At 37.5% G+C, this 25,104-nt stretch overlaps 1 protein-coding gene across 2 annotated transcripts in view; it reads right to left on the reverse strand.

The window, feature by feature from the left end:
* LOC126916909 (uncharacterized) overlaps positions 1-25,104 on the reverse strand; it is a 51,420-nt gene that overhangs the window by 14,809 nt on the left and 11,507 nt on the right. For both annotated transcript variants that reach the window (XM_050723194.1, XM_050723192.1), the window contains exons 2-5: positions 2,240-2,443; positions 1,853-1,939; positions 628-813; positions 515-553 (exon numbers count right to left, since the gene is read on the reverse strand). In XM_050723194.1, coding sequence (XP_050579151.1) covers positions 515-553; positions 628-813; positions 1,853-1,939; positions 2,240-2,443 — 516 coding nt within the window. The remainder of the gene's footprint in view (positions 1-514; positions 554-627; positions 814-1,852; positions 1,940-2,239; positions 2,444-25,104) is intronic.

Below are 25,104 nucleotides of genomic sequence, written 5' to 3' on the forward strand. Positions count from 1 at the left end.
ATTGAGGAAAGTTTTACTACGCACACGTGCAATACACATACGTACAATACTGTCTACGGAATGTTAAAACAAGAGCGAAGGATATTGATCGTACGGATACGATTCTGGACATCAAGCCAATGAAGAAAGTTCCTGCGTAAAAGCTTCCTTCGACGCTTATTCTTCAAATTATAAACAATTTAGTTTTACACTAGAGATAAACTTATATGTTGCATATTAAAATACTCTCTTTTAACCACCAATTTTACGATCCTTCGCACACGAAAGCAAATACTTCAAAGAACTAAGATTTAAAACTTCGGGATGCAGAAACTTCCGGAGCTAAAATCTTCCAAAAATTGTAGGGGTGAAGATGATAGTTGCGTACTCCGTTTGATTCAATGAATAATTCGTAATTGCAATTGCTTTCGAAACCTCTGAGATTCGAACGTACCGCTTCTTGACTCTGCTTCTTCCATGCAAAAAAAAAGAAGAAAGAAAAAAAAGGGGGGAATAAATGAAGCGTTTCACTCACCGTTTCCCGTGATCGGCGCCAGCGTCGACGAATGGAGATCTTAAAGAACAGAGAAGATGAGAATGCTGTATGAGTTATTATTTGGATTCGCGGCGAATGAAGACTACACTCACGGGTGCAATTGTAGGCAACCGGGCAGCAGGAGTGCGGGGCATACAGTGGAGTGCATCCTGGCAGGGGCAGCAGGCACTTTGGTCTGATGCATTTTCTCGCTCCAGAGATGCAGTAGCAGTATTCGCATCTACGTGAGCCCATCATCGCCGAGCCAGGCCCGTATCTCACGCCCTCGTGCAGGCAACCTGATTGTTAACACCACCGACCATCAGCCTGATGTTGAATCTTTTAACTGCAACCACTCTCGAACGTGGTCTGCTTTGAGAAAGCAACTTTACTTCTTACTCGCGCGATATGTACCTTTCAGAGCTATACTATTGAGTATTCTGAAGGAATACGCTGCTTATCTATGTTAAAAGAAACTATTAATAAATATTGTTGAGTCTCGTTTCAGTGGGACTTGAAAATATTTTCGAAAGAAAAATGATGCACCGATATCTTTTTGAATCGATGAATACCTCGCAATTTTAATTTTTAAATTAAAACATTCTGTTTATTTATAATACCAGATCTTTAAGTCTAGGATCTAAAGTCTTAGGATCGTAAGATTTTTTAATCTCGAAAAGTAAAACCTTTTGAATATTGTAAGGAGTGAAACGATAGTTACCTATAAGATAAAGAATAAGAAGGGAAAGAAAAGATAGATAAAGAACCTAGTTCGCGATTCTAATTTGCGATTGTAGCTTGTAGAATTATTAAAAAGATTGCACACATGGTAGAAATAACAGGAATGGGTAGCAAACGTTCGCAAAAATTAAAATCCTACAAGCCTTAATGGTAAGTTTGCTAAATTGTGGGGCCAGATAGCAGCAACTCTAAATCATAGGTTATAGGAGCGATAATTTTCAAGTCGTAAACTGTAATACCAATGAAGTGGAGGGTAATAACAGCACTAGCCCTCGAATAGTAGGCCGCGGTAGCATATCGTAGATTATGATAACAACGAAGAAGGTGTAAACCACAGTTCCCCTTACGTCGTAAAGCACAACGACCATTCTCCACTCTATAAACTTGCTAAAAATAAGTGCAAGCACATCAGTTTCGGCAAACTTAGTGGCAATGTTAACAACCTTATTCCGATAGCGATATTTCAACGCCTATTCAATTACTATTCTCTGATACCATAACAAGTTGCAAGAACAATATCCAACATCAATATAATCGTTGCCCAGCGAGTTTCGGGTGTCTCTAAATTCCCTCTGTCTACAGTTCTACGATGATTACCTTGAAAACGAGAGTTCTGAGGTTCCTCAACCTTCTCTTCTGCCTCCAAGTGAACGTTAGATCTTCGTAGCATGTTCATGGCGTCACCTGAAAATGTTCATTCATCTTTAACTCTCTGTATCCTGAATTTTGTTTGCTAACGACGAATTGTTTATAGAGCTTTTTTATCGAAAATAATATCTAGTATTAGCAAAGAAATGACTCGGTTCAAATACAATGGTGTAAGCCGAATAAATAAAATAAAATTATTATATTATATCGTTTTCATCGTTCTCTGCTAATATTACATATTATCTTACATTATATAATTCTAATTTGGAACAGATTGGTTTCACGATGTATAACATAACCGAGCGAAGTTGAGACATTTTTCATAATTGCACTAACGTGTCTCGCTACAAATTAATTCTGGGCAACAGACGTTCTCTCCTGGCGAACGAACGCGACATCCGGTGGGTGGTGGGTTTGGCAATCGTGGACAAACTCGAAGACGACATCTCAGCGCACCGTCACTGCACCTGCACTGCAAGCAGGGCTCGGACGTGACCACCGACGTGCCCTCTTCGTATCTGCGGCCCTCGTACCTGCAACCTGCGACAGATCGTTCCGTTTCAATGACCACACTGTCCAGAACGTGTAGCGTAACATAGTTTATACACCACCATGCAAAAATTTCAAATCACTTTTCCTATTTTATTTATATCAGATGACGTGGCGAACTTTATCATTAATTAAAAATTCATTTCATAAATTATGGATCATAATGTCTCGTACTTTGATGCAACTTCTTACTAGGAAACGATACGTATATATACTAATAATTTATTGAAGAAAGAATATTTTAGTAATCACATTTATTCAGATTCTTGGATTTTATGGAATTCGAAACCTTCGCAAGAGATGTCTACAAGAATACTTTCATGACACTGTGCATTCCTAAGCACGTACAGTTATAGAAACAATTTCTGATTCTCTGACTAATAGCCTTACACGAACACAAGTTACAAAGGAATAAAATTAACGACGATACATGTGTCTGATGAAACATAACATCAAATGAAAACGTAATAAAGGAAAGGTAAACTAGCGTCTGTTTAAATTTAATTTCAGTTATCGAAATTGTGATGTTTCCAATCTTATTTGATCTCGATATCCAAATTTTATTTGAAATATGGAAAATAAATAGGAGCACTCGGTATATTGTGTTAACGAGTAAATTTACGAATGAACGTGAGGATTAATTTTAAAATACCGATAATACTTATTACTATAAATAAAGGTAATCTGTGATTGGATATAGAAAAAATAAGCATTTACGAATCAATATTTCCACGTTATCAATTTGTGTCGATGGAGAAGGATACAAAAATAAAAATGAACATTCAATCCAATTTATCGTATCATCAGTCCTCAAACGTTACTCTGCTCTGCGAGAAATATTTTAAATTCGCAAATAAGGAAATTTTAAATAACAAAGTGGAGCGAAATTAATACCTTAAAATTGATATTTCGGACACAAAACTGGGACAACGTTAACGCTCTAAACTACGAAATTCGTCCAAAAGAAAGATTGGAAGAAAAATTAAACATTCAGAAAGACAAAAAGGACATTTAATTCCATTTATTGTATCATCGATTCCGAAATACAATCGCAAGCAGATAAAAATTTAACTGTATAAAATGAGATAAAAATCATATAAAATATAATACACACGAAACGAATCAAAACTAATCAGTAAAAAAGGATAGAAGGGAAACTAAGTGTTCAAAATGCAAAAGCGATTTAAACTATACATCGCTTTATTTTCTAGTAGATCGCTTCTAGCTCGATTCGATGGTGAATGACTCATTTTGCTCGAATTTCCAGGTGAATTTTCGACGCACCGGAAGCGTGACCGGTTTCCCTTTCAAAACCTATTCCACCAAGTGAATAGGATTACGCGGAATCACCGCGGAATAATTTGTAATGGAGCTGTGCACGCTAGAATAACGCGATCGTGAAATAACCCCTGACTGCCTCGTAACGATTTTTTCGGTTTAAACAAAAAAAAAAAAAGATTTCGTTGTTGGCCTTTGTTCGACGCGCAGGATCCGAACAAAAGGGGAAAATAAAAAAGATATAAAAAATAGAGAGAGCGTAGAACCGTCAGAGTGGCTTAAAGTGCAACGCAGCCCTGCGATAAATTCATTTCCAAGCCACTGAAGGTGTATGGCGTGCCCAATTTGTAGCTAAATGTGGCTCAAGACAAGGGATCCCGTCAATGAGGATAATAGGATTTAAGTGTGAAAGATACCGCAAGATGGAAATGAATGTGAATGTTTATCATGTGACACGTGAAACTGATTTACTCGCGCAGAGTAGATTATCGAATGTGTTGCGAATTATAGAGACATTGATACATGGAAATTGGATGAAGAGAATCGATAGTAATATGATGTAACGTCGAATGATTTTTCTTTTTGAATATTGAAAAAACATGCGAGGTGTAATTTTTTCAGTAAGAAGGTTTAATAAGTGATACAGATGTATCAGTAATGTATTAATGGTCGAATGAATGAGGACAGGAACTTTTATTGACTGGAATGTCCACGCGATTGTGTGTCTGCCCAGGACTGATCGTTTCTACTTGCTACATTCTTACTCCGAAATCCATGAGATTAAAGTATTTGAACAAATAAATCGAGATGAAATAGGGAGAATACGTTGCTAGAAATAGTCGAGAAGTCAATTTTCTAAATATCTTCACAATTAATTCTCCTCAACCACAATTAATCAAAGGATTTGTGGAAATTCTCCAAATGAAATCAAAGTCGCTGAGACAAAACTTTCGTAAATTTTCCCTTCGCGCAAGTAACGGGGGAAAGAAACAAAGTTGCACTATCGATTTTTTGTGTGAGAAATTCTTCCTTGCATTCCTAACGACTTCGAGAAAACAAGCAGAAAGCTGACGAAATGACAACAAAAAGAATTAGGACGCCATTAGTTGTAAGAACCGGTAAAGCTCATATGGAAGAAGCTAGTCTATTGTTGGGTCCATAAAAGAACAGAATCAAGTTGCCTAGTGCAAAGCGAACAATGGCAAAGGAACGGACGTGTCTTGGAAAAACGATCTCATTTTCAGAAAAGAATCGAATGAGAAATTTGTTGTAAGAAACTTCAAATTGCCCTTTGAGCGTCGGTGTGCAAAGATTACAGGAGGGGTCGTCCAAGTCATAGTGAATAAAGTTATTATTCGAGATAGTCCTATACAATTTACTCTAACTATGGAGAAACTATTGCACAGAACTGATCGTTTTTATCCTATTAATTTACTTTACTTTACCCTTCCCCTTCGCTACGGGACTGCGGATTCCTACGTATTTTTATATTTTTCTGAACAAACCTAAAAAAAAAATGGAATTTAAATAAAAGCTTGTTTCATGTATCAAATATTATAGTACATATTCTATTTCGAATGTTTTTTTTATTTTTCCATATCATACGCATTGTGCGCATTTCTATACCTTTAAATTTCACAAAAATATAGAAAAATTCGTAGTCCACTGATCGCTTTGAATGTCGAATTTCGATAAAATACGGGTAATGACAATTTACACGTCTTTTTCTTTCTTTTACATTCGTATACAAAGCGGAAAGTGTAAGTTACCATTTACAGGTACAATGGTCGCCACCATCACCTTGTACCGGAGACAAAGGTTATCCAGCGTGAGTACCCGGCAGCCTTGGTACCCGGTCTCTCGCGTGTGTGAAACATCACGTTACACGCGTTATGCCCTCTCGCCGGCGGCTGAACGCCAGATCGGTCGAGAGACGGTGGTTCGTGGAAGGAGAAAGGTTGAAGGAAACGGCGAGAGGATCAGAGGGAAATCACGAAGGCAACTAGGGAAAGGAACCACACGGTGTGCTAAAGGCGCCGGAGGAAGGGTGCATAGGAAGTCGAGGGCAGAGTTCGCTCCATTCATAGCTTCGTATGCACACGCCACACTCGAATGCACACGTGCACCACTGCGTTTGACGGCGATGCGTGCATCGTGATGCCGGCCAGTGACTCTCAAGGCCGAGCACTGCTCAAGACCCGCCTCTATAATTAGCCGAGTCAAGGTTTTTCATTCTGATTCTCCTGGATTTCGCCGTCTTCGATCGTTCAGACTTCGAGAATTTGTGGGTTTTCGGGATCCTGGGGCTTCTTTTATAAACGTAACGATCGTATCGATAACCTCTAAGTGCTTAGCATAACTGTGAAATTATAGAAATTATTTGTATAGCAGGTCACCGATCGTATCGGAACGTATTTGCTATATTCTTTGGATTTTTGCTTAGCTAGAGTGAATGAGATAAATATGACGATCGTTTGTATAGTCTTCGTGCTATGGAAATATTTAGATTGCTATATAGAATATTCGTCCTGGCGTGGAAAGAATAAATTTCTAATTGCGATATTTATTAGCTACTCGGAACTTCGTGAGAGTTTTATCATTTACGTACTCTGTGTATATAAATGATAGTTGTAGTACGAATTGGACTGAATGTTATCAGGGCTTTACGATATCTTGCGAGAGTGCCATCACGGATGTTGGTAAAGTCTCTTTCGCGAATCCTCGTATGTCGATCCTTATCTAATATTAGAAATTGGATTGCAATATTCGTAGACAGCAATTAAATTGGTCAGAGTTTGTGCAACAGCCGTGGTATAATGAATTTTCACAGAAGAGAAAACAAAGACTAACAGGAATGTTCATAAACCGTACTGTATCTTATTACATCCTTTCCGTCCTAACAATCTTCCTTCGCATAAATTATACTTATCTTCGATAATTTTGTGTTTGTAATCACGACAATGTGTCGTGATCTGGACTATAATGAGGATATAGAGATTACGATTGAATGGATAACGGGATCTGTGCCTCTGTCTCGAACAAATTACTATTTACAAAATTACAGGAAGTAATACTGATCGAAAAACTGAGCAATTAATTTCCTCCTTCCTTCCTCCTTCGTCATATTCTTCTGTCTTACATTTTTCTAGGTTAATTCAAGTTTCATCCGTATAAATTTAAAAAGAAGAAAAAACACGCTACTTTCTCAGGCAAAGAGCTATCCTGTAAAAATTGCTTTTTCTACGAAAAGGCAAGAATACTGTCTCCTGTAAAAAAAAGTATTCGCCCTTTTTTAAGCAGTGCTTTCTTCCCAACAAACTGCTTTCTTTCCTCGAGGGCAATCTTTATAGACTCTACTCCTTTGAGAACGCTATCAAAGAAGAGGATATTGGTAAACTCGATGGCAAACCTTTATTACATTAAATTTAAAGAGGCCACTTTTCGTTGTTAGAGAACCATTTGCATAATCGATGTTACTATCGAATAACACACGGTTACTTGCTATGCGGGTTCAACGGGCTTAACACGGCGTAACCACAATTTTATCTCGATCACATTGGATGATTTAAATTTCTTACGTAATTAATTATTTCCTTGAACGTTTCTTTTCGACGTGAGATTCAGTTCTCAGGATACTGAAAGCAATATACAAAATTACAGAATTACAAAATTTTCCAATAATCGTATTTCAAAAATATAGGATCCAATTTTCAAACCATTTAAGAGTCGTATTTTATTTTGACAGAACATCGACCATCCTTATTCGATCCGATTTAATTTCCTAAACCATTCAGCTACCAAATCACTTAAATGATTCGTATCCCAAAAACCGATATATCTAGAGCTTCTAACCATCGAATCATTTTTACCAGAAACCCAAAGTTCATTCTTTACATCCTCGAGAACTCTTTCGCCCGATCCAATTCAGTATCCCAAACCATTCGAATAACCGTATCCTAAAGACCTGAAGTAATCCAATAATTCGCGAAGAAGAAATAAGTCAAGAAGCAAAATCACCATAGAGGTTCCTCGGAACTTTCGACCGAAGAAAGGCATCGTGAAGATGGGCCGCGAGGGTGCGCTTTTAATTAAAACATGGCGCTGGGAGAAGGACGATCGGCCGGTTATTAATCGGACACGATCACGCGATATTTCCTCGCGATACATACGCCAGCCGGCACGAATTTATCGTCGCGCCATGGCTGATTTATCAGCCGGAATCCGATTTATCAGCGCGACGCAGCCGCGCGAGATCCTCGCGATCCAGACGCGGATTGGTCAATCTGCTCGATGCATCGCGACGCCGGCCCACTTTTTTTGCGTTTTCATCCAGCCCTCGCTCTCTATATTTCCATCTTGTTAAGAACACACAGCTGGTCTGGCGCTCTGACAATTTTGAGATCGAGATCGTTCTGATTTGTTGTCGAATTGAACATGACGTGTTCCGAATTGAGGTTAGGTTCATTCACCTCTCGGTGTGTTCCGTACGTTCAGATTTGAATCGTTGAGGATTTGATTTCTTGATTTCTCGGGATTAAACAGTTGAGATAATTCTGAACGATACCAATATAAAATACCAATATTTGATATTGGAAATAATGGCGTAACATTAATTTTCCAGCAAATGAAATTTTATTTAAAATACTCCAGACGAATCATCTTTATTGAATCGTTAATTAAATTCGCAACCATCATTCGTTGGTAACTCGCTTGCTTCCCAAAGTAAATGATTCGCGAATTTTGTGCAGAAAATCTCTATCCTCTTCGCAAACATTATTTCATCGTCGCTTCAATTTCCGGTGAATATTTCGGAGCTTCTTCGTTTTTCGTAGCTCGGTTCGACAAATCGAATCGCGGACTTCCGGCTATTGCCGGAAGCGCAACTCGCCAAACTCTACCTCTGGACGATTGGTCGTCTTTCGAAATTGAGTTCAATCATACGTATGTATATTTGTACAAATTGAGAAATACGTAGTGGAAATTACCCTGTTTTGAACCAGTTCGAGTGGATTTAACTTGCGTGTTTGCATTTGGATATGATACTTTGGAATAGATCAAAACGTTTAGTTAATATATTGTCGGTCGTTGAATTAGCATCGTTTATCAACAATTTCGCTGAATTATTTCTAATATCTTTGTTTACATAATATTTGCATTTCCCGATTAAATTTTATCCAGGCCTCAAAACCTTTTTAATCCTCGTGAAAGAATCAAATTCTCTGACAAATGAAATATTGTACAATTCCATTGACACAAATAGCAATAGAAACAATAGCCACTGTTATCTCTTCAGCTTCGTAATTAAATAAATCCTTTCGCCTTGAATTTGATAAAGTTGCGAGGGCCACAGGATAGAATAAAAAAAACCAAAGTTTCTATCTAATGTTATTCCCACTGGTTGTAGCAGTTCCATCGTATACATATGTGAAAACACATGGTGAGAACTGCATTCGTGTACCGTGTTCGTACACGGTGAAAACATTTCATCGGGAAGAAAGAGACGGCGAATAATCCGACAGAAATGTTTACCAACCTTCGCTGTTGTTATTAATTTAACGTTTTTCCCTCCCGGTTGGCTAATTCGTTCGAGCTCTCGAAAGTGATGTAATTTCACACTGTGATGATTTATCCGAGCGTGGGAAAGTCGGTGATTTATCGAAATTCCCCGCGAATTTTCAATAGCTTACACAAAGCTTTGTAATTGCATCGGCGATTCCTTTTTTGCAATGTTTCTGTCCGAATGCCTCATCGTGTCGTTCGAAACGATTATTAAAAACCGTTTGTTTTTCCCTTTCTAAAGAAACGAGATTTAAAACGGACGAAGAGATCGGGCGCGCTTTAATTCCATTGATTTGGATTCTCCGCAACGCCAGCATGCTTTAATAATTATATCGTTGAACGTTCGCAACGTTTCGTTTGGATCCTCCGGGAGATTTTTTTCACGGTTTGTAAATACTTTGTGCATATCAACAGTCCTAATCGAATTAGAATCACGTACAGAAATTTCGTTTCTCTAGCTACGATACGAAAACCACACGAGCGAAAAATATGATAGGTTCGTTTCGGTTCGACTATTTCATTCTTATATCGCTTGCTGGCTAAAAGCAAGCATTTTATTAAATTAATTAATAGTAGTCTGAGCGATTAAGGTTATGAACATTTTTTGATATTCAAAAGGATAATACGAAACGCATATTTCAAATTAATTAACGACTGTAAATAAAGTGTAATAAGATCTTTGAACGTTGTCAGCAGAAAATGGCGTTAGATGGTACTTCAAAGAATTAGATGTTGTGTCCTGAAAGTAATTAATATAGAAGGTATAAAAAGCATGAAACTCGGTGGTTGGAATGGTTTCAGATGCTTGGTAATACCCTTGAGCAATTATTAGACTGCGCATTTGCATGGCTACCAACGAATATACAGTAAAATGAAGTCATTATTTTAATGGAATTCGAATGGTCGACTTGCTTTTCCATACATTTCTTTTGTTACAACATTAAATACAATGAACTTGAATATTAGCTTTTAAAACTAGATAGTTATGAAATTTTAAATATTGATAAAGACACTCTGTTATTTTCTGTCTCTGTCGTAATTTAACAAACTCGTGTCCCATTTTCGTGAAAATATTATATTCTATAAAAACTTAGTCGGAAATGCTTCGAATTTTATGAAACATCGGGTATTGTAGAAAATTGTAGAAAATTATCAAGCACTGAAAAGAGAATTTATTTATAGAATCAGAATGGAATTATGTGAAAGCGATACGTTCTTGTTAATGGATAATTTTAATTTCAAGGGAAAAGGAAGAAATTGGAAAATGATGCCGTAATTCCAATCCACCATCGAGATTTATCAAGATGATCGTTTGTTAACGAATTTGTGGTCCACGAAATTCAGCGATTATCGACCCAAGTTTTATTACGTGAAAGTGGCGAGATAGCATTATGCATATCCGGAAACTGATTGGAAACGATAAATGACCGACCATATTGAGCGGTCTATTAAACGAATTCGTTTCAATTTCTCGCGTTAAATCCGTTATTTTCACGTTGCATTTCGATTAACAGACAGAAATTCTTAACAGTGTGAAAATTAATACAAAATAAGAATCTGAATAAGATATACAATGTTAAAAATTTGGGAAAATAAATGCCAGAAAATACCCCGAAATAAAAATATATTGAACGTATATAACATTCGTATGTAGCAGCTTACAAGATGTGAAATATTAAATTTTTGCGAGGAATGTTTTCTTAAAGTCTCATACAATTCAGAACAGAAATAGGTAAATATGAAAGCAAATTAAATATACACATAATATTTTAACATATATATTATTCATAATACATGAATAATAATAAATCAAATACATTTAGCTGATATGTTAGCATTTATACATAATTAAAGATATTAAAATATTATGTGTATATTTGATAACTATTGGTTACTAGAAACGATCCAGTTCAATTTCCATGATGTGTTTGCACGGAGCACCTGCGAAACAAAATCTGCGCCTAGTTCGAAAAATCTGTGTTGCAACAGTCCATAACAATATTTCAACTTTGCAAACAATGAAACGTCCTCCCTCCTCGATAAATATTCCTACGCATATGAATCAATCAACTAGAAAAAGGGGACCGAGAGAACTGATAGAAACAAAGTGATTTAGGAAGTTTGTAAACGAAAATTTCTTCAACCAGCATAAATGATTTGGACTTTTTCATTTTTACATATATTCTCGATCGATGTTTCAATATTTTCCAATATTCCCAGCAACAGGTGATCGATATCCAATAGTATGTTTTTTGGGACATGGAAATACGCATCTAGCACGGAATAGAAGGAACCGAAAGCCTGGACGACCCCGTTCAAAGTTGAAAGAAAATTGTACGCGTGATGCATCAGATTCGATGTTGAAACATACTCGTGTATCCTGTGATCATTGTCACACGCTCCCTTCGAACAATACGCACGGGCTAAAGGGGGATATTGTATTCGACATTGATCCATAAATTAGCGGTGCAACGTAAGCTCCCGGAAGTGCTTAGCGCGGTGCTTCATCATATGACACGGGACAACGCAATATTGTTATATTGTCCGATTAAAATATCAAATGCCGCGTTTCAGTTATCAAATTTAATATCATACGCGCGATAGAAAGATGAATTTCATTAGCTAAAAGAGAGAGAGAGAGAGAAAGAGAGAGCCTTGCTGCCCAAATTGCCCAGTAAGTTTTAATTCTAATTTATAGTGGCTCCAAAAAGGACACGAAATGCGAATAAAATAATACAGCAAGCCGAAATAAATTCTTCAAGTTAATTTTGAATTTGTATTTATTTATATATTTGTATTTATTTATACTAATTTCTATGGTGTATTTTATAACTGATAAATTGACGGTTTCAAAATATTTCATTATATTTGGAAAAATCATGCGTTTCAGCGTTAAGATCGTCTAAGGAATTTATTACTTCGTTCGTGAAAAACAACTTCTCTATGAGCAGTACGCATCTTAATGGCTATTTATGCCGAACTTTTACCTTTCAGATTGGTTAGATAGGAGACAAGTATGAATAATGGCACACGTTATTTTCTGACAATAATTTAACATCATAACGATTTGTATCTTTATTAGCATAGAACACAGTATTAATTCTAAGCGAACGGTAATTGCAATTACCGTTACAAAGACCGACAAACAGAGACACTAGCGTTAATATCGAATTAGCGTGAATAATTTTCTCCCCGGCGATATTGACATCGATACGTTGTGATCAAAGTTAATAGTTTAATCACTTCGTATTAGAACTCGCGGCTACGCCACAGGGTTTCAGGGTGTATCTCTGTTTTCCATTCCTCGATATTACTGCTGAATTTCATATTGGCGCCGATATCTGCCAGATAGTCCATATCTCTCTTTCTCTCTTTCAGCTAGTGAAAATTCGCGTTAAAATTATCGCAAAATCTGATCACGAACGTTTATCATCGATCGGATAAATTAAACGCATATACCGAAATTTTATTAGAAATTTTATCGTTATTAACCGTCGATTGGTGTCGCTGAATCATTAACGATTATAACAATTTTGTTTAAATCTTTGGGTCAGATTATTTCGTTCTTAATTTATACCCTCACGTACTATGCCATATCGTTCGCCGTATCATTTTTTAACGCGTACAGTAGAAAATGAAAATTAAAATTAACTTTCATAAAATTAATTAAATAACCTGACTCAAAATGATATATGGTTCAACAGTCAACGATACTAAGTAACGACTGGTTCGTTTTTCTTCTTCACAGTGTTTTATCGTTAACTCGATTAAGACATTTGTTAATCAGAAAAATTATAAGGAGTAGTCTACTTTGAATATTTTATGTATTTCCATGTATTACCTATATGCGTTCTTTGCATTTGTATACTTTGAAATTTTTCGTAAATTGCATAAAACTGCATAAAATCTGCAGTCTAATTATTAGCAGTGCCATTATCGTCACGAAGAGTAATCAAAAAACGCGAGGAACGCCATCAACGAAGGCGTGACGTGGAAAAGGGGGTTGTTAGAAGCTTGCAAGAAATAGAAAGGAAATTGGCACGTAGGACGGCCGATCCGAAATATTGGCGAGGTAAAACGCTACTCGGACACTGACAAATCGTCCATTGTTGCGCAGACTGTGACGCGCCCCTTAATCAAGCCGGATAAATACGAGAAGCGCGCTTTAGGGATAACGGGACCGTTTCCTGTCTGGAGAACAAGAGGGAGAGAAAGAGATATGGAAAATGGTACTTCTTCCGTGGTTGGCCAATTCAGCTTTGCGTTCGATGACCACGCTGGTAATGGTATTGTTGGCTTTTTGCTAGGATAATACAATACGTCGAGAAAAATTGTGATTAATTCAGAAACGTATTTTTTTCAATTGCTTTTCGATAGTTTTTTTTAATTTTTTATTAGAAAGTTTGAACACGCACAGAAAAAGTATATTCATTTCTGGCTTGTATTTCGGTAGTTTTTAAATGTTTGATTTAAAAAATTGGAACATGCGTGAAAAAAGGTATTCGCTCTTGCTTTGAGAGGATAAAAAAAATATTAGTTACTGATTTTTTGAAGGGTGTTCTATATTGAAAATCCGTAGTTGAAAAATTCCAATTGCTTCGTAGACGTATGTTTTAGCAATGTTGTTCTGTTATTTTTCTAACTTTCGATTAAAAAATTTAGGTATAAGTAGAAAAGAAGATATTACTTTTCTAACTTAGTTTTTATCATTTTTTGACAAAGTTTTTTTATACTAGGTTTTCAAATACTTCAGTCGCTGTACGCTCGTTCTTTGATCAGAAGCCACGTGAAATTATTTGAAACGAAAAGACGACATAGATTAAAAGGAAGGATCAGGTTTTTTTTTTTGCTTCTTCGGAGAATCGCGAGCTGGATGGTGGTCGATTTAATTCGCGAAATCGACGATACTGTCTTGCACGCTTGGATGGTTTCGATTTCAGCTCTGCCAATCGCTTCTCGTGTCCCCTTGGGCAGAATAAAGAAAAAACGAGACGTAACTACGAATCTTTATTCCGTGGAACATAACAGAGATATGATTTCGACGAAGTCTTCTATCATTCGAGTATGGGGCGGAATTACGTTTCGAAATGTTTTTCACAATCTTCCTTCAAACTTCTCCTTTGCCGTGTTTATCGTTCTTATTTTGTTTTTTTCATCTCGAAAGAGAATTCGATTTTAATTCACGAGGATGATTTTTAATGGAAATATACAATGACTCACGAAGGTATTTGATAGTTCATTTTACAAATTTGTAATTTAACGAACATACCGAAAGAAATGAGACCTAAGTAAAGAACGCCATACTTTTAGAAATCTTTTTACAAAAACTTGTACATCGTTTAAATCGAAGCACGAGTTTTTCATTTCCGAAGCTGAAATATATTGATAACTAGTTGTTGGCAGCTGCCTTAGAACCGAAGGGCAATTTCTTAAATGGAAGCCCGGTTGACTTGTTCCGCCCATTTTAAATAGCTGAGATCGGAGATAATGAAAATTTCAATCATCAATCGATGCTTCATAGGCTGAATTAACGGCGATAAAATTCTAATTAAAAAACGAACGTGCCATTATTAATAACAAATTAAAAGGGACGTAACTCTGAGATATACTTTCCCAACAATTTCCTTCGGATATTACCATCTTTATCCTTCTTATGTTTTCTTCCCTATTTTACATTCTAATTTCCTCAATCTCAAAGACGTTCTACAAATGGCTTTCTTTCAATCAAAAATATCCTACAAAAATAAAATTGGCGTGTAAATGAAGGAACAGGGTTATTAGTTCTCAAGAGAGTTAAACGAAGTACGTGTATAGTCATAAAGGAAATGTTTGAAATCGATTCAAGACTTTTTCTCGCTGCGATCGTCAGCTCTGTGTTGTATTAAAATAATCGCTTATAAATTTTCATGATAAACGTGTTAATCATTTATAAATTCGCACGATAAATATGGGGAAACTAGCAGGCATTTCTGAATTAATCAGACATTAGCTTAGATAATAATTCACGATAATAAAATTCGTTCTGAGAATCTCACGAATACTCGTTCCATGAAAAATTCCAATTCCCCCCCTTTTTTATGGTATATTAATATCTGTAAACCGCTGGATCACATTTTATCACACATTATCGTTCTCGAGTGGGAACTATTATGATCGCAACCAGTTTCTCATTCACGATGAAACACATCCTGGGAATAACTCTCGATAATTTTCAACGTCGAAATTTTCCGACGCGATTAGAAAAATCGAGTTAAAACCAAGCATCGACTAACGCTATATTCACTTACACCACTATGATTTTCAGCACGCCGTGTGAACCGTTCAGGAGTTATAACGTTTAACCCTGTAAATTGAAAGATAGAGAAAAGTAACGTTACCAACATTATTATCTAAATTGACTTTGCCATTTACTGTTATTATACGCCACTTCCTTGTAGTAAATGAACTTGTGGAGGTAACTCATCTGTATATATGTGTTTAGAAATTAAATATTAATCTGTGCCCGTGTAATGAAATTGAGAAATTTACAAACAATGAAATTGATCACCTGGTGGCTTTTGAATATCTCACAGCTGATCTATTCTCTGAAAAAACGCTAGCTTGATCCAAGATAATAATTAATCTCGATTCTAGTATCAATTCGATTGAATTCTCGATTCAAGTATCGATTTCAAGGTAAACTCTCGTCTGGTTTTCCGGTATCGATCGTTGTTCGTTAACGTTGCTCGCGCTTATCGCAACCGCACTGTCCGACCGCGGAAAATATTTCGTAATACGCGACCGCGTATTAGTTTATTGGAAAACTATGGTAATCGCAATGATCCCTGCTTGAGCGGCAATTACACGGACGGCTTCCGAAACCGCGGAACCGAGGCTTTTAGATAGGCAACGATCCGGGACCAGCGATCGGCTCGAATTAACGCGTATACGCAAACCAAGATTCCTAAATCGCGCGAACGAAACCCGCTGGAAAATCGGCCAAGCCGCACGAACCATCGATCTCTCGGTGAAACACGTTTGTTTGTACCCATGTTCCTGTATCGTTGTGTAATATCCCACACCTCACTGAATATTTTCCACGTGTAAATTGTATGTTTTTGTTTCCCTTGCTTGAAATATCGAGACTCGATCAGAAATTGTTGTGTCATGCGTGGTTGTATTTGTAGGTTTTCCGTTGAAGGTAAAAGGATAATAATTGGTAGGGGATGATAAATTATAATTGTTCGGAAACGCTCGTATTGTATTTTGAATAATTTGCGTGAATAAGTACTGTTTTTCATCGCTAAATAATTTTTCACGTTTGAGAGGAATACATATGACGTTTTATTGTCGATTTTCTACCGTTGAAAGAAATATCGGAGAATGGTTGGTATTGGTGATTTCGCGTTTCAATTTTATTTCACAGGCTGCTTTTAAATCATTAAAAACTCTCTTGCTTGTTATTTGCCACTGTGTAATAAGGTTTTCGCTTAAGATCCAATAAATTAATATGGTTAAATTTTCATCTCAAAGAAGCTTCTAATAAGAAATTTGTTTCATAGCGATGACCTATTGCTCGAAAATAATTCGTCTCGGAATTGTTGCTGCGGAATTGTGAGATGATGGCAAGAAACGGTAATTTAGGGTAGAAAATTGATACAAAGCGTAGAAGGTAGCATTGGAAAACTAACGAGTCATTGAATGTAAGAGGTTTTGAAATTGAAAATTGGCACGCGATTACACGTGGTAGAAGAAGAAAGTCAATGTGCGACGAGAGGCAGAAGTTTTCGAAAATAGACGTCGATATGCGACGAGGGAAAATGTCTGTGAATTAAAATTTCACATAAATAGATGTAAGAAGAAGGTTCTAAAACTGAAAGGTGATGCACGACAGCAGCAAAAAGTAGTTTAAGTTAAAAAATTGATATAAAGCATTATATAAAGGGTAGCTTGTGCGAGAAGCAATGTGTAATGGAAGGAAAAAGTTTCTAAGGATAAAAATGGATATGTGATAAAGAAAAATGTTATTTCAGGTAAAACTTGGTTTGTGGTCGAAAGAAAAAGCTTTTTCGGCTTGAAAGAAGGTATATGATAGTAGAAAAAAAAGTAATTTAGAGTATAAAACAGAAATAGAATAGATGCGGCAGTAGATGATTGATAGAAAATGTCCATTAAAATTGCAATCTGTGATGTTTGATTAAAAAAAAAAAAAAAAAAAGAAACTATCTATCACGCGATTGGGGAAAACATATTTTCGATTGAAAGTATAATACGAAGCAATGGATGAAACCTTCTGAAGTTGAAAATTGATACACGACGAAAGTAACTGTCTTTTTTGAAACTGGAAATCCATCTCGCGTTATAAGAAAAAAGTTTATAGAATTGGTAATTGACATAATTTTACTTATCTCTACCATATTTCTCAATTTTGTATAATAACTGAAACTTTCTCACGCAGTCCTATCGAATTCGAACGATTTCGATCTCATTCTAACGTTTTTCGTAAAATCTCGCCAAAATAAAAAGAAATGAAAGAAAGATTAACATTGTATTCCGTGAATACGCCGGGCAAGATTCTTCGTTGTTAGATCCAATGAAATCATCGATGAGAAATTCGCAGGAAGAAACGAATAAAATCTTAAACGAAGCGAAATTTTAAACGAAATTCTACGCCAATGAGACACGTACACGGCTACAACTTTCGTAGCCTGTCTCACGAGTCACTTTCGAAGGTATATACGAGCAACCGGGCGATGAATGGACCGGAACAGGTTCTGAATCTTATGCAATGATAAATGAGTGACCCCGCGGCATCGGCTTCACCTGCACACCTGGACGGCCCTCTCGAAGGAAAGGTGTGTGCGTGTCGACGTTAACGCGCCGCTCAATGGGTCCTCGCCGAACCAACATCCACGTGAATTAATCGATCAAATAATCGTTTCCGGGAATCGCCGCGAAACTCACCGCCGGACATTGTGGGAACTCACGATTCGCGTTGGCTTGTCGCGGAATTTAATCCTCCACTTTCGCTTATCTACCCGACCCTCTCGCGTACGTAATTGCACGTGCAAGGAAAAATCCGTGGTCTTCTTAAGAAACTTTATGCGTACTAATGCTACTAATGCTCGTTTAACAAATTTGACGATCTTATGGTCTATGGATAAAACGAAATGAATATTATTCTCTGTTATATCAAAATGAATTTGTTGCCCTAGTTGTTTCGTATAATACGAAATATGCAGAATGCGAGTTCGTCTGTATAAAATTCTCCATTTCCATTATCCTCTTCTCAAAAACAATTTGCCTCCTTCTATCCGAAAATTATTAAAAATCTCTCCCCCATCAAACGTTTTCTATTTTCTTCGCTCATTTCGCGAACCATGTTATACAAAACGAAAAAGAAAGAAGAAAATAAAACAGAACTAGACAGAATCCAATATAGGAGGAACAAAAAGATCGGTGATAATCCCATCGACGAGCGTTGAACGGAACATTTCACAGCGTACGAGGCAGTTACCTATTAAAGGTATCGCGCAAACGCTTTACCGATGAAAAAAGCCCGTTGGAAACCGGCCGGAAACAAAGTGCGTCCTACGTATCAATGGAAGCGCGGCCGGAAGCTGTGCACGGGCATCAACGCGCTCGTACCTTCTCTGTCCGGCGTGTCAATAAAGCTTCGCCCAATATTTTCATCTTTGCGCTGGCTACGTGTCACTGTCGTCTCGCTGTCTAACACGATATATCTTTATCAACGATGTTACGACGCGACAGGTACCGCGCCAACGTGTTCGTTTATTAAAAATAAAGAAAAAAAAAGCGAGAGGGGAATAAAAAGAGGAACATAGAGCGAAGAGAGGAAGAAACGAGCAGAAAGCGTGCGTTAATTTTAGCGAAGTTGATGTAACGGGCCGTGACCAATGTCGGCTTTCCTTACAACCGGATGGCCTTCGACTAGTCACGCTGCTGTTTGAAAATTTCTTCTTCCGTAATTTTTACATCATTCGGTGATTCGAAATAATTCACTCGGTTTGTAAACGAATCGAGGATTTTAAATTGCGAGAGACGTTACAAGTTGAGGAAGGCGTTGCGGATGTTAAAGAATTGGAAACGAAAGTTTTAGACATTTTCTCCAGCAAAATATCTACCAAAGCGTTAGATGCAATTCCCTTTGCGAAATTCTGAAATTCCCCCAAATTTTAACTATCCATCTCGGCGTTTCTTAAATCCATCCCAAAATTCCATAGGAAATTTTTAAGCATTAGAACGATCACTTTAAGATTCTTGAACTTGGAATATCTTTCCTACAAATCATAAGGGTAACCAGATTTCTGAAACCTTAACGAGTACGCGTGCATCTAGAGTATGAAATTTACGATTGAAAATAATTCTTTAGGATTCCGAAAGTATCAAAGATTTTCCACTTGCTCTGAACAAAATATATCATTGAAATGGAGCGTTTTTGCATTATCCGTCAAAGCGGATCGGTTATTCGATATTTCGGATACCTCCGTCTACACCAAATTTCAAACGGACGCGACTGGTGGCGCGTTGAACTCGTCGCTACCTTCGACCCCGCTAGACAGCTGACTGATTTGTAAACTGAATAATTCATGCCGGAATAATTAGGCGTTTTATGCCTGCCGTGACCACTAACGCGATTCAATTCGCGTGGTTATCGCTCCGCGTACGGGCAGAACGGTTTCCCTTCGAGACTGTACAAGGTCGGTGACCCTTCGGATTAAGAGTCGAAGAGCGAACGAAAATCAGTTCATATCGGTGACAGTATGCAGATCTTTCTTTGCAAATTTCCGATAATTTAAATGAAATTTGATAAAATGATAAAACGCTGTGCAAAAGAAGGAAAGTGAAGCGGAAAAATGATGAAATGTCTGTTTCCCTTGCTTGGAATAAATATGCTTTCGTTTCCCATCGGAGTAGCTTTATTAAGCCTTTGTGCTTGAAAATAATTTTGTTGCGCGCTCGACCAACGAACTAGGTACACTTTTACAGTGTAACTTTTTGAAACCAAAGGTTTCTCTTTGGAAAAGAAGAAGGCCAAAAATATTTATAAATTTGTTCGCATAGTATTCTTCTTCCCTTTTTATTGGTGAAAGCAGTACGAGAAACAATTTTCATGACTGTGACGGCGCCAATGGAACACAAAGGGTTATTGAAAGTACCGTTTCGTCGAAGCCGACATACTTGCCGTCGAGTGCCATACAGTGTTACTATTATTTTCAGAAAATATTCTTCCTCTGTATTCCATAAAATTTCTGCAGATATTTATTTTTAAAGCTGGCATTGCTAAAAAAAAAAGGGGGGAAAGAAATGGAAAGAAAGAGAATGAAGGAATAATATGTTCTTGAAGATATAGCGCGTTTCATCTGTATCATTAACTGTTACATAGGAAAATGATAGAAAAGCGTACCGAACATTGTTACGCGAAAGCCATCGAAACTGGAACTTTCCTCGAGTGTCCAATTACCTTTTCAACTATGTACAGGATACTGTGCTACTTTTCGATCCGGCCAATTCCGTAATAGTATCGACCTCCTAACAATTTGAAACTCGACACGCAATTAAAACGAAAAGTACAAGCCAAACTAGAAATAAACGTAAAGAAAAGAAACATTAAGAAACGTAGTATAAAAAGCTCGGTCCAAGTTACACAGATGTACAAGAAGTAACTTTAAACTTCAGCAACAGCTTCGATCGACGATCGTTCGTTATCGTACCATGTGTATGTACGTGTACGTGTACGCGTACATGTATGTGCGTGCGTGTATGTGTACACAAGGATGGAGGAAGAGGTGGGCTGAAGTTGGAACGGAAGGAACTTTGGCCTCGCGAGTCCCATCCAGCAGCCCGAAAATTATGGCCACCTTCCATTGTAGTAATTCAAAAGATGGTGGTGATTTGTTGTTGAAGAGAAATCGTTGCGCTCGAACTTAATTTACAGCGTGGTCCCGCTGCCGGCAGGAATTAAAGCGTCCAGTTCCACTGACGGCTTTCAAGGGGGCTGAACAAAGCGTCCAACGACTCGGAAACAGCTTGTCGTTCCTTTACGCTTTATAATACTCTACGCGATACGCGCGAGTCTTTATTTCGTTCTCTACCTGATACACAATTAATTTTCACGTAATTTTAATTTTAATCCAAATTTTAGGAAATTGTATAGTTCTTTAGCGCGATGAATACCAGATATACAGGGAAGAAAATTAAGTGGTTCAACTGGCGCGTTTCGCTGATGCTAGCACAGGTACACATGTTCATTAGCAGGTAATTAGAGGAAAAATATTTTCTCTCCGTCGAGCTAATTAAAGCTTCTCTTTGTTAGTTTTCGGCTTTTAGAGACACGTTTCGCCTGTTCAATTTCAAATTGAAGATTTCGGTAGATTAACTCGGCGTGTTGTGGTCACGTTTGAACTTCTCCGCGATTACGGCATACGTGATAATTGGCATTAAGAGCTGAGAACCATACACAGATACTTGGTGTTTTTTTATATAGTCGCTGTTAAACTGGAATTTTGCTAAGAGTCGGTTTTATACTATTCTTTTATACAAATATAGAACTTAACGACTATTTTTAAAGGACTTACATCCTTCAGCCTAACAGATTCTTTCTTCTTACATCAAGAAAACCATCAAACATGTACCCTCTGGTGATCTAATCTTTGTATTAAAAACTTCATTCGCAAAATTGGAATATGCTAAAATCCAACCAATTATCTATCCCTATATTCACAGTGTAAAACAGACATTCGATTCCATATCACGATATCAAGTTTCCGAAACGGGAAGTCGACTAAAACGAGCCGTAAAATCCTTAAGGTAACCGGCGCGATTGCTGACTGAGAAGAAGATTACACGAGAAGGAAGCGAGAGGAAATGGTTCGAGGCGTTTTCCTTACCGCGAGTAAATATTCCTCGCGGCCTCGCTAGGATCAGAAGAATCGAAAGCGAAAAGAAGGGGCTGTGGAACAATCGTTCAACCCCGGGCATAACCGGCGAGAGCGAATCTCGCGTTTTATCGAATATCGATCAGATTTCTTCGCCGTTGTTGTTACTGCGGTTGGTCCCGCGTTTGATTTTCTTTCCCCGCCACCCGCCGTTTGCGGAAGATTCGCTACGAATGAGAAATCAGAATAACGGGAGAGGAGAAGCGGTTTGTTTAAAGGGTAAAGGGAAATCAAGTATTTCGCCCGATGTTTGCGGGCAAACACGATCCGCCTATCCTTTATGCAAACCGCGCTTTCTCGAATTATTTTGCAGAGACCATTGCACACGCGTGTACGCAAGTTGCGGAATATTATATGCCCCGACGAAAAACACCAGAGAGGCGCGTTTTCATCGAAATCGCGGACCAAATGCGTGTATGAAATGATACCGTTGAATAAGATAACGGGAATTAAGAATTCTTGCTGCCACCGCTTATAAAAGTCAGGAATCTTTCGAGTTAATAATCGTCCGAGACATCTTTCTTTTAATAACAGCGGATAGAAGAAAATTTTGAATATAGAATTGAATGTATTATAGAAAAATCAATAATAGTTTTATATATATATATTAGGTCGTCCGACAAGCTTCTTTCGTTTTATAAGGAAATAATGGATACAAATTTTCCTTTTTATATTATTCTATCGAATTACCTATGATCCATTTTGTTCTATCAAAATAAAGATCACAATGTTCGACAGATTAGGTTTCATGTTTGTATAAAGATACATCGTTGTGAAAGATGTGTCTGTAAAAAAAAGACACTTTTCCGAAAACCTAATATACCAAACTATAACACCTTCTAACCCTTGACACATTGCAAATATAAAAAACACTGAACAGAGAATCATTTTTATACAGGACTTGTATCTTGCCAGAGAAACTTAGCCTATGCCAACGCTTATACCGATAAACAATTGCCGATATAATAAACAATTTGTAACATCATTTGACGAAAGAACAGAGTACGATCATCGTTGAAATTGCAAATCGTCCCAAAATTGACGATAGAAAGTGGTGTTAAAAGAAAACGGTGTCAATGACTTAACGGAGCATAATTTTCACGAATAGAAAACTACAAATTGGTGGATCGGAACCGGCAGATCATCGCGGAATATTTCAAACGCGTCCGCCAGTTTCTCTGTCCACACTTCGCTTCCCACGTTCCCCACTTGGTTGCCCCTTGTTCTTGTTGACTCAGGTCAGCCTTAAGGTCTTTGAAATTATACGACCGCCATACGGTGAACATCTCGTGACTATTCACCAAGTGTGTAACCACCTCGCCGCCGAGCAAGCAAGAATTCCGCTCACGGACGGACAGTTGGATCGTTTGATCGGCAGAAATGTTACGTAATATACCTCGCCGGCTGCCCAGGCTCGAGATCCTCTCCTCTCGTTCGAGTATGCCGGCGCGGCGTCGCTTTCGACGAAACTGGTCCCACGACTTTCGCGAACGTTTGGATAACAGTTCCACTGTGATCGTGTTTCCTCCCGAATATCTCTAAACTTTTTATAACTTTTTTATATTCTCTGGAGAGATTTGTTTATATCCTCTAAAGGATATCGCTATTATCGTACACAAACCACGCTTAGTATAGCTAGAATAAGCATAAATGGACGTCGTACCCGCGAAATGAAGTTAACGCTTGTTGCGAAGAAAATTAAACTATAGCGTACGTTTCGAAGATTTTATTGAAAACCTGTTTTAGCGGAACTAACGTTTGATGTTAGGATTCTGGTAGGTTTATGGGCGGCAGTGTAACGCGTGTAATTATACGAGAAAGCAGTCAAGTAATTTAAGAGTGTAATTTTAATAGCAGCTAATCTTGGACTTTTTGTCTTGAATTTGAATATTACAAATATGTAGGACACTTTTCATGAAATTAACTTTTACTTTTATTGAGATTAAAGTACTCTCATATGAAACATACGGTATAAATAATATCGAAATTTTTATTAAAAAGGAAGATATGAATTGGATAGAGGAATAGCTTGAGAAATTGGAATATTCCGGAATGATTCTCTGATTTGGAAGGATTAGAAAATCGAGAAGGACAACAGTGACCCAGTGTAGACAGATCCTTCATACCGAGGTGTGCTCGCCGAGCCACGTTTCGTGAATACCAAATTAACGCCTAGTTAACTTCCGACGAAGAAAGTCGTTTGCATGTTGCACACGAACTACCTTCTCGCGTGCGTGCAATTTCATGCCGGCCAACAACGGTTATGACTTCATTCCGTCCTCTGAATCTCGATTTCGAAATTCGCCAGCATCTCTATATTTGCTAATTAGCTGCCTTGATAAAGGATCTTGAAATAGCATCCTTCGTAATATATCACATTCTTAATGGAAGCAACTATTTTGAGCGTGTAAAGAAGAGCTTTAAGATCTTCCATTTCTACTGTTTTAATTTTCAATCTTGCAATTTTTAACGAAGCAACCGTTTCTGGTATTAAACAAGGACCTAAGATTTTCAATGCGTCCATTCTTTTTTATTTCCCAAGACACGAACGTTTTTAACGACTGAAATATTTTCCTTGGTTAAATTTAACTCCAGCATGTCCAGTGTTTCCAATTTCTTTGTCCTTTTTAAGAGAAATTGACGCTATTAGCGCAGCGATCGTTTTAAACGTGCAAATAGAACTGAAACATGCGCGATACTTGCAATTTTTAGCTTTCGAAAAGGCATTGAGAATCGTGTCAGTAAGCTAAGTGCTTGTCTAAATAGCGAAACTCTCGAGCAGAACAAAGGCTTCCTCCACGAGCAACTAATTTTCAAGGAATCGACCGAGTGGAATCGGTCCTTTGACGATCGTAAGAGTGACTCGCAATTAAACGC

This window comes from Bombus affinis, chromosome 5 (genome assembly GCF_024516045.1).
Source record: "Bombus affinis isolate iyBomAffi1 chromosome 5, iyBomAffi1.2, whole genome shotgun sequence".
NCBI lineage: Eukaryota > Metazoa > Arthropoda > Insecta > Hymenoptera > Apidae > Bombus > Bombus affinis.